General features: G+C 36.2%; 4 protein-coding genes across 7 annotated transcripts; 2 read left to right on the top strand and 2 right to left on the bottom strand.

The window, feature by feature from the left end:
• The first annotated feature begins 15 nt into the window (after positions 1-15).
• Positions 16-7,620, top strand: LOC108624274 (uncharacterized). The gene is made up of 11 exons (XM_026812989.1): positions 16-558; positions 644-962; positions 1,037-1,440; positions 1,508-1,711; positions 1,782-1,964; positions 2,046-2,262; positions 2,338-2,642; positions 2,713-2,801; positions 3,702-3,804; positions 3,867-3,980; positions 4,057-7,620. Exons 1-11 carry the CDS (start codon positions 409-411, stop codon positions 7,252-7,254), a joined length of 5,286 nt encoding a protein of 1,761 aa, XP_026668790.1. The 5' UTR covers positions 16-408; the 3' UTR covers positions 7,255-7,620.
• A 171-nt stretch (positions 7,621-7,791) lies between these two features.
• On the bottom strand, positions 7,792-12,243 carry Tmep (Transmembrane endosomal protein). Of its 4 annotated transcripts, none has more exons than XM_018023477.2 (6): positions 11,807-12,237; positions 11,349-11,524; positions 10,672-11,266; positions 10,364-10,599; positions 10,210-10,294; positions 7,792-8,747 (listed from the first exon to the last, which is right to left on the bottom strand). In XM_018023477.2, exons 2-6 carry the CDS (start codon positions 11,514-11,516, stop codon positions 8,572-8,574), a joined length of 1,260 nt encoding a protein of 419 aa, XP_017878966.1. In that variant the 5' UTR covers positions 11,517-11,524; positions 11,807-12,237; the 3' UTR covers positions 7,792-8,571. The 4 variants fall into 4 exon arrangements, with proteins under 4 accessions (XP_017878966.1, XP_026668813.1, XP_026668814.1 ...); XM_026813012.1 differs by having other exon boundaries at positions 8,572-8,747; positions 11,349-11,537; positions 11,807-12,243; XM_026813013.1 differs by lacking the exon at positions 7,792-8,747 and adding an exon at positions 8,848-8,992 and having other exon boundaries at positions 11,807-12,239.
• A 50-nt stretch (positions 12,244-12,293) lies between these two features.
• On the top strand, positions 12,294-13,753 carry Syx8 (syntaxin 8). The gene is made up of 5 exons (XM_018023487.2): positions 12,294-12,595; positions 12,687-12,881; positions 12,961-13,223; positions 13,311-13,403; positions 13,487-13,753. Exons 1-5 carry the CDS (start codon positions 12,561-12,563, stop codon positions 13,648-13,650), a joined length of 750 nt encoding a protein of 249 aa, XP_017878976.1. The 5' UTR covers positions 12,294-12,560; the 3' UTR covers positions 13,651-13,753.
• Positions 13,754-13,913: 160 nt separating this feature from the next.
• On the bottom strand, positions 13,914-16,995 carry LOC108624287 (putative cytosolic oligopeptidase A). The gene is made up of 11 exons (XM_018023472.2): positions 16,895-16,995; positions 16,621-16,784; positions 16,144-16,538; positions 15,918-16,074; positions 15,594-15,830; positions 15,404-15,530; positions 14,953-15,328; positions 14,769-14,881; positions 14,531-14,698; positions 14,318-14,449; positions 13,914-14,250 (listed from the first exon to the last, which is right to left on the bottom strand). The coding sequence occupies exons 1-11, from the start codon at positions 16,993-16,995 to the stop codon at positions 13,989-13,991; spliced, it is 2,232 nt and encodes a 743-aa protein (XP_017878961.1). The 3' UTR covers positions 13,914-13,988.
• Positions 16,996-17,311: the final 316 nt, after the last annotated feature.

Raw genomic sequence — 17,311 nt, 5'->3', positions numbered from 1 at the left:
TGAATTATACTGTCCAGTATTTCAATTTTGCAGTCAATAAAGCTGATAGAGGTCGCGAGACGCGTACCTGGCTTGGCAATTTTTCTCAAAGGTGGCTTAGGAACATCATTTTGCCGCGAGCCGAAATCTCGACCAGTCCCGACGTCGCAAATTGCAGTCACGGATATTGTTATTAAGCAGTTTTGTTCAACGTTTAACGTTTTTGGAGATATTATTACAGATTATGAATATCACAGTGTCGTTTGTTAATTATCATAAGAAACTTTAATTGTTTTATGTACAAAGGTTGAGTATAGATGTACAGTTTCGTTTGAGAATGCATTGTGTACATAGATAAATTTCCGAGGGAGAATTTTTAATATATTTCATATCGACTTTCATTTATAATGCGATCAAAGTGTTTTAAGAATGAATGAAAACGATTCCATTTACGGGACTACGTTGTCCCAAGAGTCAATAAAAGTGATAGCGGAGAGCATAGGTGTTGGGAACTTCCCTGATGAAGCTGCTAAAGATCTTGCTGAAGATGTGAGCTATAGACTGAAAGAAATTATACAGGTCAGATGTAATACAATAATTTTCCAGTGTAAACAGTTCCTTTTATGTCAACTTTATTCATTCACTTGGAACTTGTTATCCTCAGGATGCAGCTAAATTTATGAGGCATGGTAAACGTCAACGTATGACAACGCATGATATAGATCATGCTTTAAAGATAAATAATATCGAACCTACGTATGGATTTTTTGCCAAGGATCATGTACCATTTCGTTTTGCTTCGGGAGGTGGCCGTGAATTACATTTCGTAGAAGAAAAAGAAATTGATCTGAACGAAGTTATATCGATGTCCAGTGGCCAAGCATGGCCTAAATTACCTTTGGAAATCACATTACGTACACACTGGCTTTGCATAGATGGTGTGCAGCCTACAATACCAGAGAATCCACCTCCAGTATCTAAAGGTAATAATTCAATTTAATGTATAATAAGAAATCCCTTCAATTTGATACTTAAGAATCAATTGTTTCTATAACAGACGTGCAAAAGTTGGAGAGTGTCGATCCAACGAGTAAACTGTCGAATAAGAATCAGAATATTGGTGTCGGGAAACCGGGTAGCGGTGTCAAGAGTCAGAAATTACGCAACGTAGAAACTGTTCACGTGAAACAGTTAGCGACGCACGAACTGAGTGTTGAACAACAATTGTATTACAAGGAAATTACCGAGGCTTGCGTCGGATCCGACGAAGCACGCAGAGCGGAAGCGCTCCAGTCCCTTTCAGCTGATCCTGGTTTACACGAAATGCTGGCACGGATGTGCACTTTCATTGCGGAAGGCGTACGCGTTAACGTCGTACAGAACCATCTCGCTCTTCTCATTTATTTGATGCGAATGGTCAAGGCCCTTTTGGACAATCCCAGTCTTTACTTGGAAAAATATGTATGCATTTGACTGATATTTAAACCTGATGCACCCATATATGTATTAATATTGATTTAACTTGTAGCTACACGAATTGATACCATCCATTGCAACTTGTATAGTTTCACGGCAACTGTGTATGAGACCCGAAGTAGATAATCACTGGGCGCTCCGTGATTTCGCGTCGCGGCTTATGTCTCAGATTTGCAAAAATTTTAACACCTCTACCAATAATGTACAAACTAGAGTAACTAGAATGTTTAGTCAAGCCCTGACGAAATGTAGAGAGGTATAATCGCGATTAGAAAACGTCAAATATCTACATGAATGATAAGAAATGACAAGAAGAAATGTTTTAGACTCCACTGGCCTCGCTTTACGGTGCAATTGAAGGATTATGCGAATTAGGCCCAGAAGTCATTAAGGCATTGGTTATTCCCAAAATTAAATCGATATCCGAACGCATTGAATCGTGTATCGAAGGACCAGGTTTGTCGAGCGTGGATAAAAATGGAGCAGGTCATATAAAGACACTACTAGTGGTGAATATCCTTTTTATATGAATGAGTTTCCATGCTATTCTATAGAGACTAATATAATAAAATGTCTGCTACAATGTATAGAAATCTGTGGCTCCTGTTTTAAAAACACTACGGTCTCCACCGGATCTTGTAGAAGAATACAAGCAAGATTATGGCTACATAGGTCCTGCATTATGTGCAGCTGTTGCGAAAGCTCGCACGCAACCGGCAACTTTAGCAACGACTGCATCCACGACAACGGCTCTAACGACGGGCCAGCAGGGTCCTACGTGTCCTGGAAAAACTATAGTACAAGCTGGTAATTGCACTCCTGTGAATGCTTCAAGTATTTATGGTTCGATCGTGTTTCATTTGTATTTCTCTTTTATTTAAGTAACCAGCTCTAGTCCTGGGCAACAAACCGGGCGTACGATCATGCTTGGTACAGGCAGAACTACCGGAGGACCTACTACAGCTGGAGGACAAAAATTTGTCATCTTACAGTCTCGATCTCAAACGCCGACCGCAACGAATATAAACACTAACGCAATACAACAGCAACAACAACAGCAACAACAGCAAGTTAAGATAGCTCAAAGCAACGTCGTTCAGCAAAAGACGCATATGCAAAGCAATGCGCCAAAATTGGTAGTCGTTTGCATGCCAAACAGCAGTCACAATACGACCACGGTAACTCAGGTATGTACAAACACGTGATTAGTAAGACTTAATTACGATTGTATTAATTGTATTAACTCGTTTATAATAGACAAATCTAACGACAAAGGCACAGAACATGTTTGTCACTCAACAGAATATGGAATGTTCGCTAAGTCCAGAGGATGAACATTCGTTCCAGTGACTATGGAACAACTTTCATGCGACACGACTTGTACAGAAATAAATTTCTAACGTTAATATGATTTACAAGAAAAATAAAGATTTTTTATAATATAAAGAGTGAATATTCATTTAGTTTCCCAATAATATAGAATGTATTTATGTGTTGTATGATAATCACGTGCACTGCTCAACAATTATTGAAATAGGAAAATGCAAGTTTCTCGAACCAAATTTTTTATTATCTTAAGATTAAAACTGAGGATCAATGTTGCATACCATACGTGAATCTTCATAATAAATTGTTTAAGTAAACATTTTTACATCCATAATTGTATACGTATTTGCATTTATTTAGGCATACTTGTCGAAGTACCAACCAACCAATCCCGCTTCAAATATAATGGAATAACGTTTTTATTGCTGCTACACTATTGTTTCAATCATCTTGTTTTTCTTGTGTAATAATTGAAATTATTATACGGAGAGATTTGATAAAAGTGAAGAATTAACAAACCCTATTTATTTTGCATTTACAACGCAATAAACGATCGATCCTATATCTACAAAAGTAAAAGTAGACTGAAGTAGACGCAGAATATAGAAAAGAATATAAAACAGAGGATATAAAGTACGCCATGTTTGTTTCAGAAAAAGCTTGCTTCACGTATATTTTACGGAATTGAACAAAAATTGTGGTTAGGATACGAAAAGGAATATTTCTAAGTATTTAAGTAAAGAACAAGTTGTATAACATCAAACATTAAACGTGAGATACACGAATGTTCTAAGCGAAAGGATTTCTAACGATACATCCAAGAATTTTCCATTGTATACACTCGAATGGAAAGATAGTTTGTGGTTGATTATTTGTACATAAAATATACATGTTTCTGTTTGTTATTTGTTGTCCAAGTGAACATTTTTTTGTGAAATGGCTAAAAACGAGCTTCCGTTAACGTTCTGTGCGAATACTGTTCAAGAAAATGAAAGAATGTTACAGGAATCATATAAAAATGAAGTAAGTATTTCATGAATAAATTTGTATGCCAGTAGTGTAACTGATTTACAAACAATTTTCAGATAGCTACCAAAAACAAAGATTACAAAAGATTGTTCACCAAGCTTAATCACTTTTGTCAAGCAAAATCAACCAAAGAACATACTCAGTTGAATCCTTCTTGGTATAATAAAAATGTAAGATTCGAGTGATATTATGCTTACATGCATTCATCATTTATAACTGCATATTTTCTTTTATATCTTGTGATAGATTACAATTTATACTTATGGATCTATCAATGGATTTCCATCTGGTTCGTGGTGGGGTATTCGTATGGATTGCTCTAGGGATTGTGTTCACGATCCGTTCGATAAAGACATTCAAGACGGACCATTCGGAGTGACTTCTATTTGTACTTCAAGTACAAATCAAAACGAGGATGTAGACTTTGGAACATCTCTGACTATTACAGGACAAAAATACCTCGATGGAAATATAGATCCTCTTATTAAAAACTACGAAAGTCAAATACCACTGAGACTAATCAGAAGTTACAATTTGCTTAACAAGTTCGCGCCTAAAACTGGTTACAGATATGATGGTTTATACCTTGTAACTAGCTTTTGGATAGGCGTAAATCCAGATTCCGTGAAATTCTACAAATTCTCTCTCTCGCGCGTAATGAATCAGGAGCCATTGTCCTGCGGTATGAAAGAGCTGGTTTCGATGAGTACCGTTTCTTCTACGTCCATGCCTGTACAGGATAACTCAAAGAGTTCTGGTCCAAATGTGTATGAATTTAAAAAATATTCGCATAGCTCGGACTCTGTAGCGCAAAAGGAAAGAACACACGATAATCCCAATGGATTTCCGTATATCGAAAATAAACGAAACAATGAAAAAGGAAGGATCAGTTCTGAGAGTGCGATAGTCACCCGTCATGTGTTTAAAAAAGTAAACCCTATCGCAGAATGTACCTTGAACGTACCGAGCACATCCGCTGTGTCGGAGAGTAAATTGTTCACTCATATTGGAAGTCAAGGATCTAAGACCCATAGTACAAATATTTCTATACGTACCGGATTGTACGACTCGTCGCACAGTGCACAAAATGATACCAAAAAGAACACTTCGTCACCGTTTTGCAGAACGGCAAAGTCGCTAAACATGCTCAAAAACAATCAGCACATGGAAAATCGGAATTCACCCATTAAAGACAAAGGTAAAAACTCCGATGGGAAATCCACTTCAAACGAATGCCCTACACGCGTTAACTATACATCCGTTAGTGCGATGAAATTAGAACCAGTAAAGAAAGATGCTAGTGCAGAAATGAACACGACTTCAAACAATTCAAGCCCATGTCATAGATATGAGTGCAACAGTGCACCCAAGGAAATCACGAATGATTCCAAGGATGCGAACGGTACTGCAAACGCATTTGATACGACGACTAACATGTTAAAAATGACAAGTTGTATGTATAAAAATGAAACTTCAGTAAATAAAGTAGTATCCAGAAACGATCAGGAATCGAAGGTACTCGATTCTCTGGATTTACTGACGCCAGATAGGATCCTTCATTTGATTAAAAATAAAGATAATCCTTTGTCGAAATTATTAATGGGAAATATGATAGGACTAACGGCAGAACAAACTATAGCGTTACAAACGGGAAATAAAGTGAAAGCCGAGTCAGAGATCAAAGAGAAGATGAAAAATAATACTGAAGAAAAAGAAAGAACGAATTTTGAAGTTGCCACGGACGATTCGACCGCATCAAGGTGTTACAAGTTCAGGAGGCGCAGAAGGTTGTCCAGGAAAACAATGAATAAACCGGATACGTCGAAGTATGTTAAGATGTATAATAAAATGTTTAATAATAGGTCTGCACCTTCTTTGGACGGCTTAGAGCACTCTCGAAGGGATAAAACAGATATTTGTAAAGATGCGAAAGAGGAAGTACAACAGAATCGCGTGCAAAAACGCGAAACAAATTGTCCGCGGAATTCAGCGAGGAACATCGAAAGGAACGTCGGGAATGCTAAGGAAACAAGAATGCGTTTAAAAACTACCACAAAACCAACTGATTCGTCAATGAAGAAGCACGGACATAAAAAACAAAGAAGAGAAATTACAAATTTATTGATAGACGCGAAAATTGGGCCGAAAATACGCGGCCCGCGATATAGAAGATTACGTGCGCGTAATGATAACAAACGTACGTGCGTGAAATCATCTTACAAATGTTACGATACGAGGATATGCACGTTAGGCACGTGCAGAGTTAAGTCGGAACAGTCCGCCTTCAGGAACAGGAATAAACTTGCAAGGATTGCAAATCGCAAACGCATTAGAAATAGGAAGAACAGCAGGTACGTTAAAGGGTCGGAGACGTTAAACGTGAAGCTCGACACGATCGACAGTAAGGCTACTGTATCAACGAAAATCGATGATGATTATGATGTAAATCAGTTCTTGAGTAACAATAATAACGAGAACGAGAATAATAATGTTGATAAGGATGACAATAATAAGAAATCAAAATTTACAGAAAAAATTCGTGTAAAAACTGTAGAGAATAAAAACATAATGTTTATTAAGAATCAAAAACGAAGATTGGTACAAACTGTGTACAGAGAACCTAAATGCAGGAAGATCGAAGAAGAATTAAAGAACGGCTATGAAAGCGAAATTTCAAAGCCGTACAAAGCGGATGCCGTTACTCAGTGTTCCCTTCTTAAAGAGCCACTAATGAGAAACGTAAAGTCGAGCAATTCTAAACAGAATAATATTCGCAATGAGCAGCACATTTTTATTAGAATCGAATATGGTGACTTCAAAGATATGAAATCCGAATTGTGCGAATCTATGAAATCGGCCAACGGGAGTAAAAGTGATTCGACATTTAAATCTAATGAAAAATATATGGCTTGTAGAAAACCTGTGTATAATATACAACGTTCTGAGAATGCTCCGATATCGTTAAATGATAATAATATTTTGAATACAAAGGAACAGAATAAATGTTCTTCTGAAAGAATGTCCGCGTTCGTACCTGTTAATATACCGAATAACGATATAAAGATCGCTCGGCTGAGATCTATAGGATTTAAACCGATCGATTTCACCAACAGTGACGAAAATGTCAGTCAACGAGAAAAGGTAACCGAAACAACTAAACGAAACGTTGCCGACAAATATGACAAGTATACGAACGAAGAGAGCGATATCGTTGTTTACATGGACGATGAATTACAGTATCAAGATATCGAGAACGAAGACGTCCAAAATTCTTCTTTAATCAAACGTAAAATGTCAATGGATTCAGCGGTATGCGCGGTAAAGGAGGAACGATTAAGCAGCGTTTTGGAGGATGAATCGTTACTGGAACAAGAATTAGAATCACCTTGGCACGGGTGGAGGAAAGTTGTAACGAACGAAGAAACGTATTGGGTTGGCTGGTAAACTAAACATTTCCGTGAAACCATTTGTAATACTTCATGCATGTAATTTTTAGTGAAAATTTACATACGCGTGGGAGTGCGCGTGTGCGCTTATACAAATCTGCCAAAATACGGCTGTCAATAAATGTGCTAAGTTATTTTTACACTGATCATTGATAAAACTTTTCAATTGTAATATATTAATACGTCTGATTGTTCTGTCCTTCAAGTGTGGATAGTAAATTCATTCTAATGAATATTCTTTTCTTTTTGCTGAAGGGATGGAACGCCAGTGAAAAATATTGTAACTCTAATATAGATAATATTACTTGTTACCTGTACAGAAAATGGTGATTTACTTTAACAATTGTTCTACTGTTATTTTTTTGTGTGGTAGTATAACTCCACCATATAATTTATGTACACAGAATCTTCTTCACTTGTATAGAAAATAAAGTATAATTAAGATTCGAGTTAAAACTTGTTTGAATTTTTAATATAGGACTGCACTGTCGATACTGAATAACGAATTGCATTGTATGCGAATGAAATGAACATATCGAAGGAAAACCTTTTAATTCTCGAATTATTAAATACATTCTATTTTAACGATATATACACTCAATTTTTTAATCTAGGACGCAAAGATTCTCGTGGCTCAGTTAATAATGTATGTATATATTTTTCCGGACGCGTGCAATAATAAAAAGTATCTTCCTTATTTAGTTGTATTTTATAAAATAAGTATTTTTTTGCTGGCAAAATTACCTTAATCTCATATGAATTAGAAATATCTGTGTATAAACATATACATAGTGTTTGTTCAAAGTGTAAAAATATTGTATAATTACAGTAAATAATGCACCAACATATCTGTATTTAAACATTAAGTACTGTACAATGCCTTTCTTTAAAAAACATAAGTTGTCCTTTAAAACAAAGATAGCTGTATCATCATTATTATTATCGTTATTATAGTAGAGCCACCGCTATAGGTAACACTGCCTTAATCATGTTCAGCATATTAAAATAAATATCTTCTATGCTATGTTTACATGATGTAACGTAATACATGTATTAACATGGATGTAACATGGAACTATTATAATGCGACGCGCAATCTTAATTTGGCATCGCCCAAATTTCATTTTTTTTTTGTTTTATGAGCGAGTTAAGTTCCTACCTAAATGACGTACAATCAATTTAACGGTATACACGTACATAGCGTTTCTTCTTGAAATTACATTCACGGAAGTCCAACGTTAAATGTTCTCTCATCTCCTCCTTCATTTCTGTTTGTCGTTTTTCTTTTTTGTACACGATTCATTTTATTTCGTACCTATTGGAACTCGTCGTCACTGCTCAACAGCATCGTTTTCTCGTTATAATTTTGCGAAATCGTGGCGACACGCTGGTGAGAAGTGTGCCGCCTTTGTGGTGGTGGTATCGGCATGTTCTGTGGATCATCCGGATCGAAGCTGGATATCCGCATGCCGCGTTGTCCTTTGGGCGCTCCTGATTGTTACATTACATCACGTATTATCGCCGGCGAAGCCGTTCACTAGTGGATACATCGATCAGCCAGCGAAACCGCGAAAACTCATGCTCTCTTCTGTTTTTTTTTTTTTCAATCGAAGCTTTATTGATTGGCTGTATCGATTGCGGGCTATGTACAGTTCCACGTGTTACGTGATAGAATCTTTTTTTAGCAGCACAAGTTACAGAGTTTTGATTTTTTTTGTTTTATTTTCTCAACATCGCTACAGAAATTATAAGTTTATTGAAAGTGTCATGCATAGTTATAAAAAAAAATATATATAGTTTTTGCAATAATTACCAATTATACATGTACGTAGAAAAAATATGAATGAAAGATTAGCATGCCAAATTAAACGTAAAATATTTACATGCCTTGTCCTTCGAGATTATGAAAGCACTTTAAATTAATACTATATTCTCCAGAGTAATTATTTTTCATCCATTCGCATGAAATAATACGTAATTACAATACTGCCACAGAATGGTAATCAATTATTATTTGTCTTTTGCATTTATTAGAAAGCAAAAACTTTATGAAATTACATTACTGTACTCTAAGTGCTCCTCTGTTAAGTACTTAATTTCTATCGTACAGTAGATTTTGTTAATTGCAAAGTAAATGAATTATATGCTTATGTATATGTAAGTATGCTCGTTTTAATATAAACCTTAAATCGTATTTTGAGCAGAGAACACTATGCCCGCCCATCGAATCGGTTCAAACTTAAAATTTCAAGTAAATTTGTCTCGATAAACTATAGTACGAAGAATTCTTTAATCTCCACTAAAAACTGTATAAATGCTTCACGTCCAATTTCTTGAATTAAAATTATTGACGCCACGTGTTCTCATAGTTTTTCATACGGCAAGTTGGTATTAACGTCTGAAAAACAGTAAAAAAAGGAGGTGCCTTCAACGAATTTAATCCTAACCGGCACATGTCAGTTGAACATATAAGTAGTCTTTTTATCTACTAGGGAATAGATATTTCGCCCGTTGCAAAAGATAAATATATACTCTTTGCAAAACTAATAATTGGCAGTAAAGTATGTACATCGGAAGATGCAAACATATTAAAGTGATGAACGTTTCTCCGAAATAAAAAGCCAGTCTCCACAATTAAAGCAACGTAATAATTAGAGTTCCATTCGTTTACTTAAGTCCAGGTAAAAAATGTTTAATACTCCTCGAGTGTTAACCGATTTTCTTCTACTTTTCTTATTTGCATGTAACGACTATAGATCAAGTAAGACTTAAGTAATAAACATAAACGAACAATGACATATGCATGATTCATCATTCTCTATGTATATATATATATATATATATCATGCCATATGAAAATATATCCACCGAACAAAGTGAAAAGTACACAAAGGTTTTAAATATAGTATTTATAAAAAAAACATAGTAGTAAAAAGAAATCATCTATACATACCAGAACTATACTGGGTGTACTGTTGATACTGTGGATGAAAATTGTGAATGGCATCAGTCATTATGTCTTTTGGATTCATCGTTTCCTGAACGTACAAATAGCATTATTATACTGTTTGCTGTTATACGATTAATAAATCACTCGAGAGTCATACCTTTAAGCTGCTACTAATACTTTGCATTGTCACGCTTCTCCCTCTCGAATCGGTAACACAACCAGCCGAATATACTTGATAAGGAAATGCATAACGCAGGGCAATAGCAGCAAATAACATTTCGATACAAATCAAAAAGTTCTGATAACCAGCGGAAACCGTGCCTGCACTAGCAGATGGGCCCAAACTTATGGGAGAGATTACGTTTGCTTTTTCAAGGATAGCTAATAACACACCTACAACAGAAACAAATCCATTACTATAGTCCACATGATATTTATAAGAATTTAAGTTTCCATGTACATTACCTTGCCAAAATGATAGAAAGATAACGCTTTTAACAGTACAGAACTTTAAGACGGGTTCGAACGGTGTCAACAGGTCTCTTGTAGCAAAATAGAAGAGGAAAAGTCCATAAAGGGCAAGAGATACGCTGATATTATAAATTATAGTTATGTAAATGTAGCCTCCATCTGGAGACCAATCTCCGTCTCTGTAATGTCCGAATACTTGAAGGATTATGATGACGAATGCCATTACTGGTTTCACCAGGCAAAATTGCAAGGTGGCTTGCTTGCAAAATCTAAGGAAACCAATGGTGTACGTCTTTCCGACCAGACAGCATGTACCGTACAGACAGTTGGAACGAATGGGCTTCCCACGTATTTCGGACATAATATTTCCTTCACCACCCAGGTACTCGTAGCACAGAGACAAAAAGTTGTATATAACAAATGCTTCATAGCAGTCTCGTACAGTAAAAAAGTAAACGTAATAGCTTTCGCTATTGAAAAATAATAGAGACACCCAGGAGTAAGTTGCATAGATCGGGACTATGAACAAAATCCTCACTATCCATCTCTGTTCAGTGGGATTGGTGTACCACCTCAAGTGTTGATAGATCTGCGAAGAAAATTGGAGACCGATAGTGCTTTCTAATCTCAATTTAACGTGAGTTCACTTTACTGGCAAGCCGTGAAAGTACCTGTTGACAAGTCAGGAATAGAGCCAGCCAAACAAAAGCACCTGCTATACCTTGAGCAGCTCTTGTTTGCAAAAATATTGGAGCTACTTCCTCTGGGATAGGCGTAGATGTCATACTGCCAGACGCAGAGGTCACAGTAGTAGATTCTGTTGCCACAGCACTACTCATGTTTCAATCTGAGAAAAATTGCTGTTGCGAATAACAGTAATAATAATAATAACAGCAAAGGTTTAATGCGATCCGAGTAAAAAGTAGATAATCCCGAGCGTAAGAGGCGTTCGTTTTAAACGATGGTCAGGAAACGGGAAAGCAATAATAACGAGAATGAAAAATGTGTTTTCGCAACACGGAATGCATCGAATAAATGTCGAGATTATGGCTCGCGCGTTGAAAATCAATATGCACAACAATAACAACAGTACTCCGTTCGTGCGCAAAATTTCGTCTCGTGAACGCACCAGTGCTCCATTCGTAGGTCTTTTTGAACGATTTTAGCGTACGCGCGATCCCCTCGAGGTAATCCGCTCGTACGTGTTCTCCTTTTCCTTGGTGCTGTTGAGTACGTGTTGACCCAAACGATCGAGCTTCCTGCCGATTCCCCACTTTCAATTAACCAGCTACCGACGCAGCGGTTATTGATGGTCGTGACCTTCCAAAAGGTAGCCCAAGTATAATCCGCCAAAATCCTTTCCCTTAGCTCAACGTTCACTTCGGATCACCTGGTTTCACTTTTACCCGACATTTTCTCGCGTTTCTTCTCGTTCCTCGTACGACGTCAAAAACATTCGTCCGAACAGCTTCGCGAAATATGCCACCGCTGATAATAAAAATATAACTGGTCTTGCCACTACTCCTATTATCCTTCCTCCTTCCACGCACTAATCTTCCCTTTTACTCCTCTTTGTTTTACACTCGCACGGACGATCTCTTTTTCCCTTCTACTTCATGTTAAATCCCCTCTTCAATATCGTTCCCTTTAATTATCATCGGGAATAGTTCCGAACGCATGCGCTCACTCATGGTTTTGTTGTTACATTCTTCACCATAAATCGGTTTCGGGCAGGTGTTTCGTGTTCACACGATATCAACAGTAATCAAGCAACTGGTACTGGCTTTGACAATTGACGTACAACCGGAAGGATTGATAAGAATATAAACGTCGTGAAACGATAATTGCCTTTTCGTAAATCCGATCTACGTAGATTTTGCAACATGTCGCTTATTTCTATTGACGACAGCGACCCTTGGTAAAGTTGATTAATCTTCACTGTTTTGTGTACTTCTTGAACGTCATTCCTTTTCCTATTTAAATATGTTTTTCATAATCAAATTATGCAGGTTTGCCGAGTTCCAAGCTTGCGAGAAGCTTTTCAGGGAAATCATGGAGCAATTTACAGCGCGCAATAAACATCCGAGAGCTTCACAAGCACACGCGATTATATCAGCGAATGTACGAATTCGTCTCAAACAGTACAATCGAGATATTCAACAGCTGAAAAACAAAGTGGATGACGCCTTAAAATTGAGGACCATGTATCCTTTCGTTCAAAAGGTGAAACGTAATTTTCCAAATGTACGATGTTATTTTCCTTAAAATACAGAAGACGTATAGAACTGTCAACGAGGCAGAACGAAGAACGCGGCAAATCGAGATATTGGAGAGTAAGGAAGTGCAGTTGAAAAAGTTGTACGAGACACGGTCAAATAATTTAGCGTCGTCCCGTGCGAGTTTACTTACGTCGGGAAGATCAGCGTTTGCAGATGGTGGAACAACCTCTTGGGCTGCTGACGATGACGACGACGACGATAAGCCTCTTTTAGATACACAAGTAACTGTTGCTGATCTTATGACTCAACAAGACAGGGTCTTACAAGGTATGAGTCCTGATAAGTACTTCCTCTCTTATTTACTTTATGATGACATGTCATCCAAATATTATGCTTCTATTCTACTTTTTGTAGAGCAAGATAAAAGTTTAGAAGAGTTATGCAAAGTTATTGCGAGGCAAAAAGAGATTGGTCAGACTATCGGTAACGAAGTCGATCATCACAATGGTAAATAACAATTAAAATTCATTTTATTTATATATAAATTACAGACGGAAAATTCATTTGAAATTTGTTCTATTTTCCAATAGAAATAATTGATAATTTAGCCAATCATATGGATACGACGGATGAATCCCTGGTTAACAGAACGCAACACATACAAACAATTACTGCCAAAGATCGTACGTGCGGATACTGGATAGTAATAGTTCTTCTTTTTATTTGTATCATCATAGTTGTCCTAATTCCATAATTTTTAACACAATTAATGTGATGTATAAAAATGATCGATTTTCTTTTAATTGTACATTTGTCTGTTGTAAATATTTCTTTACGAATTATTGCATTTTACTCTTTGACTATTTACTTACTAGTTTCCGGTCAGTATTTGTATATATTATAATGATTATAATATCTATACACAGGAATACAAATTAAAATAAATATTTTACCTTGTATTCAAAATTCGATATTGTTTTGATGCTAAAGCCATCGACATCGCATTTAGAAATAAACTCTTCAGGCGAGAAATGAAATGTCTTCATTATTTGTCTTTATACAAACTACATTTCATTGTTCATTAACTTATCTTCAGTCGACGTCGATATCTTGATTATTGACTTCTAGCATACTGCTCTTCTTATCTATTTCATACATTTTCAAAAGTGCTTTTGGACTAGGATCTCTCCCTCTAAATTTTCGGAAATTTTCTCGTCCGGAGTAAGTACCGCCTACAGAAAGGAACGATTCGCGATATCTGTTGCCGAGTTCCTTTAGTTGCTCCTTATTTTTATAAGACACATCTTGAAAAGCACTGTACAAATCGGCAGCGATCATTTTAGACCAGATATTGCTGAAAGGCCACGATGATTTGTTAGTTAATAAATATGTATTACTTATGTATATTCCGAAAATCTCACCTGTAATAGGCAGCTCCCCAGTCTCCGCTAAAAATCGTTTGGAATGAACAAACTTCACAGTCCTTCTTATGTGGCGGAAGTACAAAATGTTTATCCCATATGCGACCCAAGATAGTATTCCAAAAATCTTTTCTGTAAATTTCGATGGAAATTATTATTGCTACACATATTACCACACGCGTCATCGTATAAATTTATCTTGTTTCATTTTACCTAGAATACAATTCTAAATCAAATCGTGACCAATAGATTTCTTTACACAAATTATAACCAGATAAATGCGTTTTTGTGTGCTTTAACATCTTGATCATGTCCAGAGATAATGGTTCGTTTGTTTCTTCATGAGCAGAAATTTCTTGTAAAACCGATGGCTCGAACAACCTAGTCATGAACAATAAATTTGTATTATTGTATCTATAGAAGTTAAAGAGAAACGAGATTCTCCACGTACCAATTGGCGAGAAAATAATCTGCAATGAACGCTGTATCCCATTCTATGAACGAATGTCCAGCAATATCTGCGTAATCCACCTTCGTCAATACGTGTTGCAACATGTGTCCACACTGGATAAGAGGAAATAATATAATGACGTAAATATAGTAGTATAGACATCGTTTGCGTCGAAAAGCTGTACCTGTCGGAAGAGAGTCTCAACTTCTTTGAACGAAAGGTAAGAAGGCCTATTGATGGTAGGTGGTTGGAAACTGAATATCAACGCAGCCAGTGGTTTCATATCGCTTACTTTGCTCCTATTCTGTATCGGTACCATGTACCCTGAATTCTGCGATTTCTCATCGTCTCTTGCATACAGATCTAAGTAAAAGCTACTTATTGGTTCGCTATTCGATTCCTTCATATCGAAGATACTAAAAAAACGGACATCTTTGTGCCAAACATCTGGCCTTTTGTCTTCAATAATTTTTATATCAAATAACATTTCTACCAGATTGAACAAACCATCTAATACTTTTGGTAAAGGAAAATAATTATTTAAACTCTGTTCCTTGAATCTGCAAATCACATAAACGATACATACTACGTTCCGATTTAATTTAATGAAAAAATGACGTTCATTTTATAATTACTTGTGTTGAGAGTTTAGTAACTTCCTAGCCCAAAATGTTACATCCCAAAGTTGGAGTCCACCTTCCAAACCTCTTTCGCTTGCAAATGCATGAAGTTGTTTAAGTTCGTATTCTTGCGCAGGGCGAGCTATCGAGTCAAAAGTAAATTACTGTCGCATAGTCAATACGAGCAAAGTTACAATCATTTTACCTGTGGCTAACAAAGTATCCAATATATTGCAAACATTCTCCATGCTACCTGCCATTTTAGTTTCCATACTTAAATCGACATAAGTTTTATATCCTAAGTAATTAGCTTCCTTCATTCTCCTTCCTCTAATCTCTTCTAATGCTACACTCGCTTGGACTTGTCTCTCGTGCAACACAGACGCTTTAGTAACGTATGCTTCCCAAATCCTCCATCTCAAAACACGATCAGGACAATACTCTGATCGAACAAATGAAAAAGAAATTATGATTGTAAATTATTATGAATCAGTATGTTGTCTTGAGGAAATTTGCTGGATCTTCATACCCATGAACAATTCGTAGACGTCGGGATACAAAGTTAATACCCATGGTCCAACAAGATATTTCGTAGAATCCGATACCATAGCTCTTAATAATTCTTCAGGGAAATCTCTTACAACTGCAGAATCTTTTATAGTAAAAGTCATCAGATGTACAGCTGCCTACAACGAAGAAGAATATCCAATAATATCGAATACCAAACTTTCCTAAAATTTTCTGCATGTACGAACCTCCACTTTTTGTGAATATTCCGATATGTCGCGAAATAACAACACTTTTAAATCTGAAAGTTCATCCTTCTTTCTTTGAGTCAATTCTAATCCATTTAACTTTCCTTCTAGTACGAATTTTCTTAGGACTCCCTTCTGCTGATCATTTAAGGTAGACTCTTTGTTATTCAAAACCTTTTTACATGCTTGATAAATTGAATCACTGCTGTATCTATAAGCCGTAGCTTTCTTCGCACGCTCATTAATACTAATATAATATTTTGTTGGCATTAAACTTTGATTTCCCAAATATAATGTTTTTGCAATGCCCCATGTAATATTTAACGAAGTATATACATCTTCTATAGGTTCTAACACATTTTTAAATAAGAACTCTGGAGTAACGTCGTCAGTGCCTAAAAAAAATCTTGATGAAATAAAACAGTTGGAAGACATTTATAAAATGTAAAGTGATGATATAAACAAAACTGTGATTACGTTCTACTTGTTTCTCTACAGTCCTAATTGTCTCTTCGAATTCCAATGCTTGCTTTCCTATAGCGGCAACACATTTTTCTATTGTAATATTCGTAAACTCCGGGCTTTTATCTTCCTTCAATAAAGGATATTTCCCTGGTAAATCTTCTCCAATTTCTGGAACACTAAATTAAAGTACCATCAGGCATTGAATTACGGCATGTTCGAAAATAAACAGTAAGATATATAAAAGTAATTTTATATTTCGAGCAAAGTAGCTGCACAATATACATACAGTATTAAATAACCATTGCGTCTTGGAATTTGTAAGAAATTATTCTGAGATAATATCTTTTTACCACAGAACGTGGCCGCTTTAATATTTTTTAACAACATCGTGCTTTCACAATTTTTCAAGCAACATGTTTGATCGAAGAACCGGCTTTTGGCTAAATTATTTGGTTCTGTCTATTATTACTATAGTGGTTAACTACACAAGGTAGTAACAACTAGCCATGGAGTCCATGCCATGACACCAAATTCATCGGAGCCAAGCACTTTCGCGGCCATGAACGCTAGATGGCGCCACGAGCAACCCCAAAATCATTTTAACCTACGTTTTAAAATGTTAATTAACCTAATAATTGATTAAATAATAAGTAAATGATACAATGAACGAATAACGTTTATTATTTTTATAATTTACACCGTT

Source organism: Ceratina calcarata, unplaced genomic scaffold (genome assembly GCF_001652005.2).
Source record: "Ceratina calcarata isolate Rehan_Ccalc_2016 unplaced genomic scaffold, ASM165200v1 scaffold305.2, whole genome shotgun sequence".
NCBI classification, from domain to species: domain Eukaryota; kingdom Metazoa; phylum Arthropoda; class Insecta; order Hymenoptera; family Apidae; genus Ceratina; species Ceratina calcarata.
This window is presented reverse-complemented; position numbering and strand designations above follow the sequence as displayed.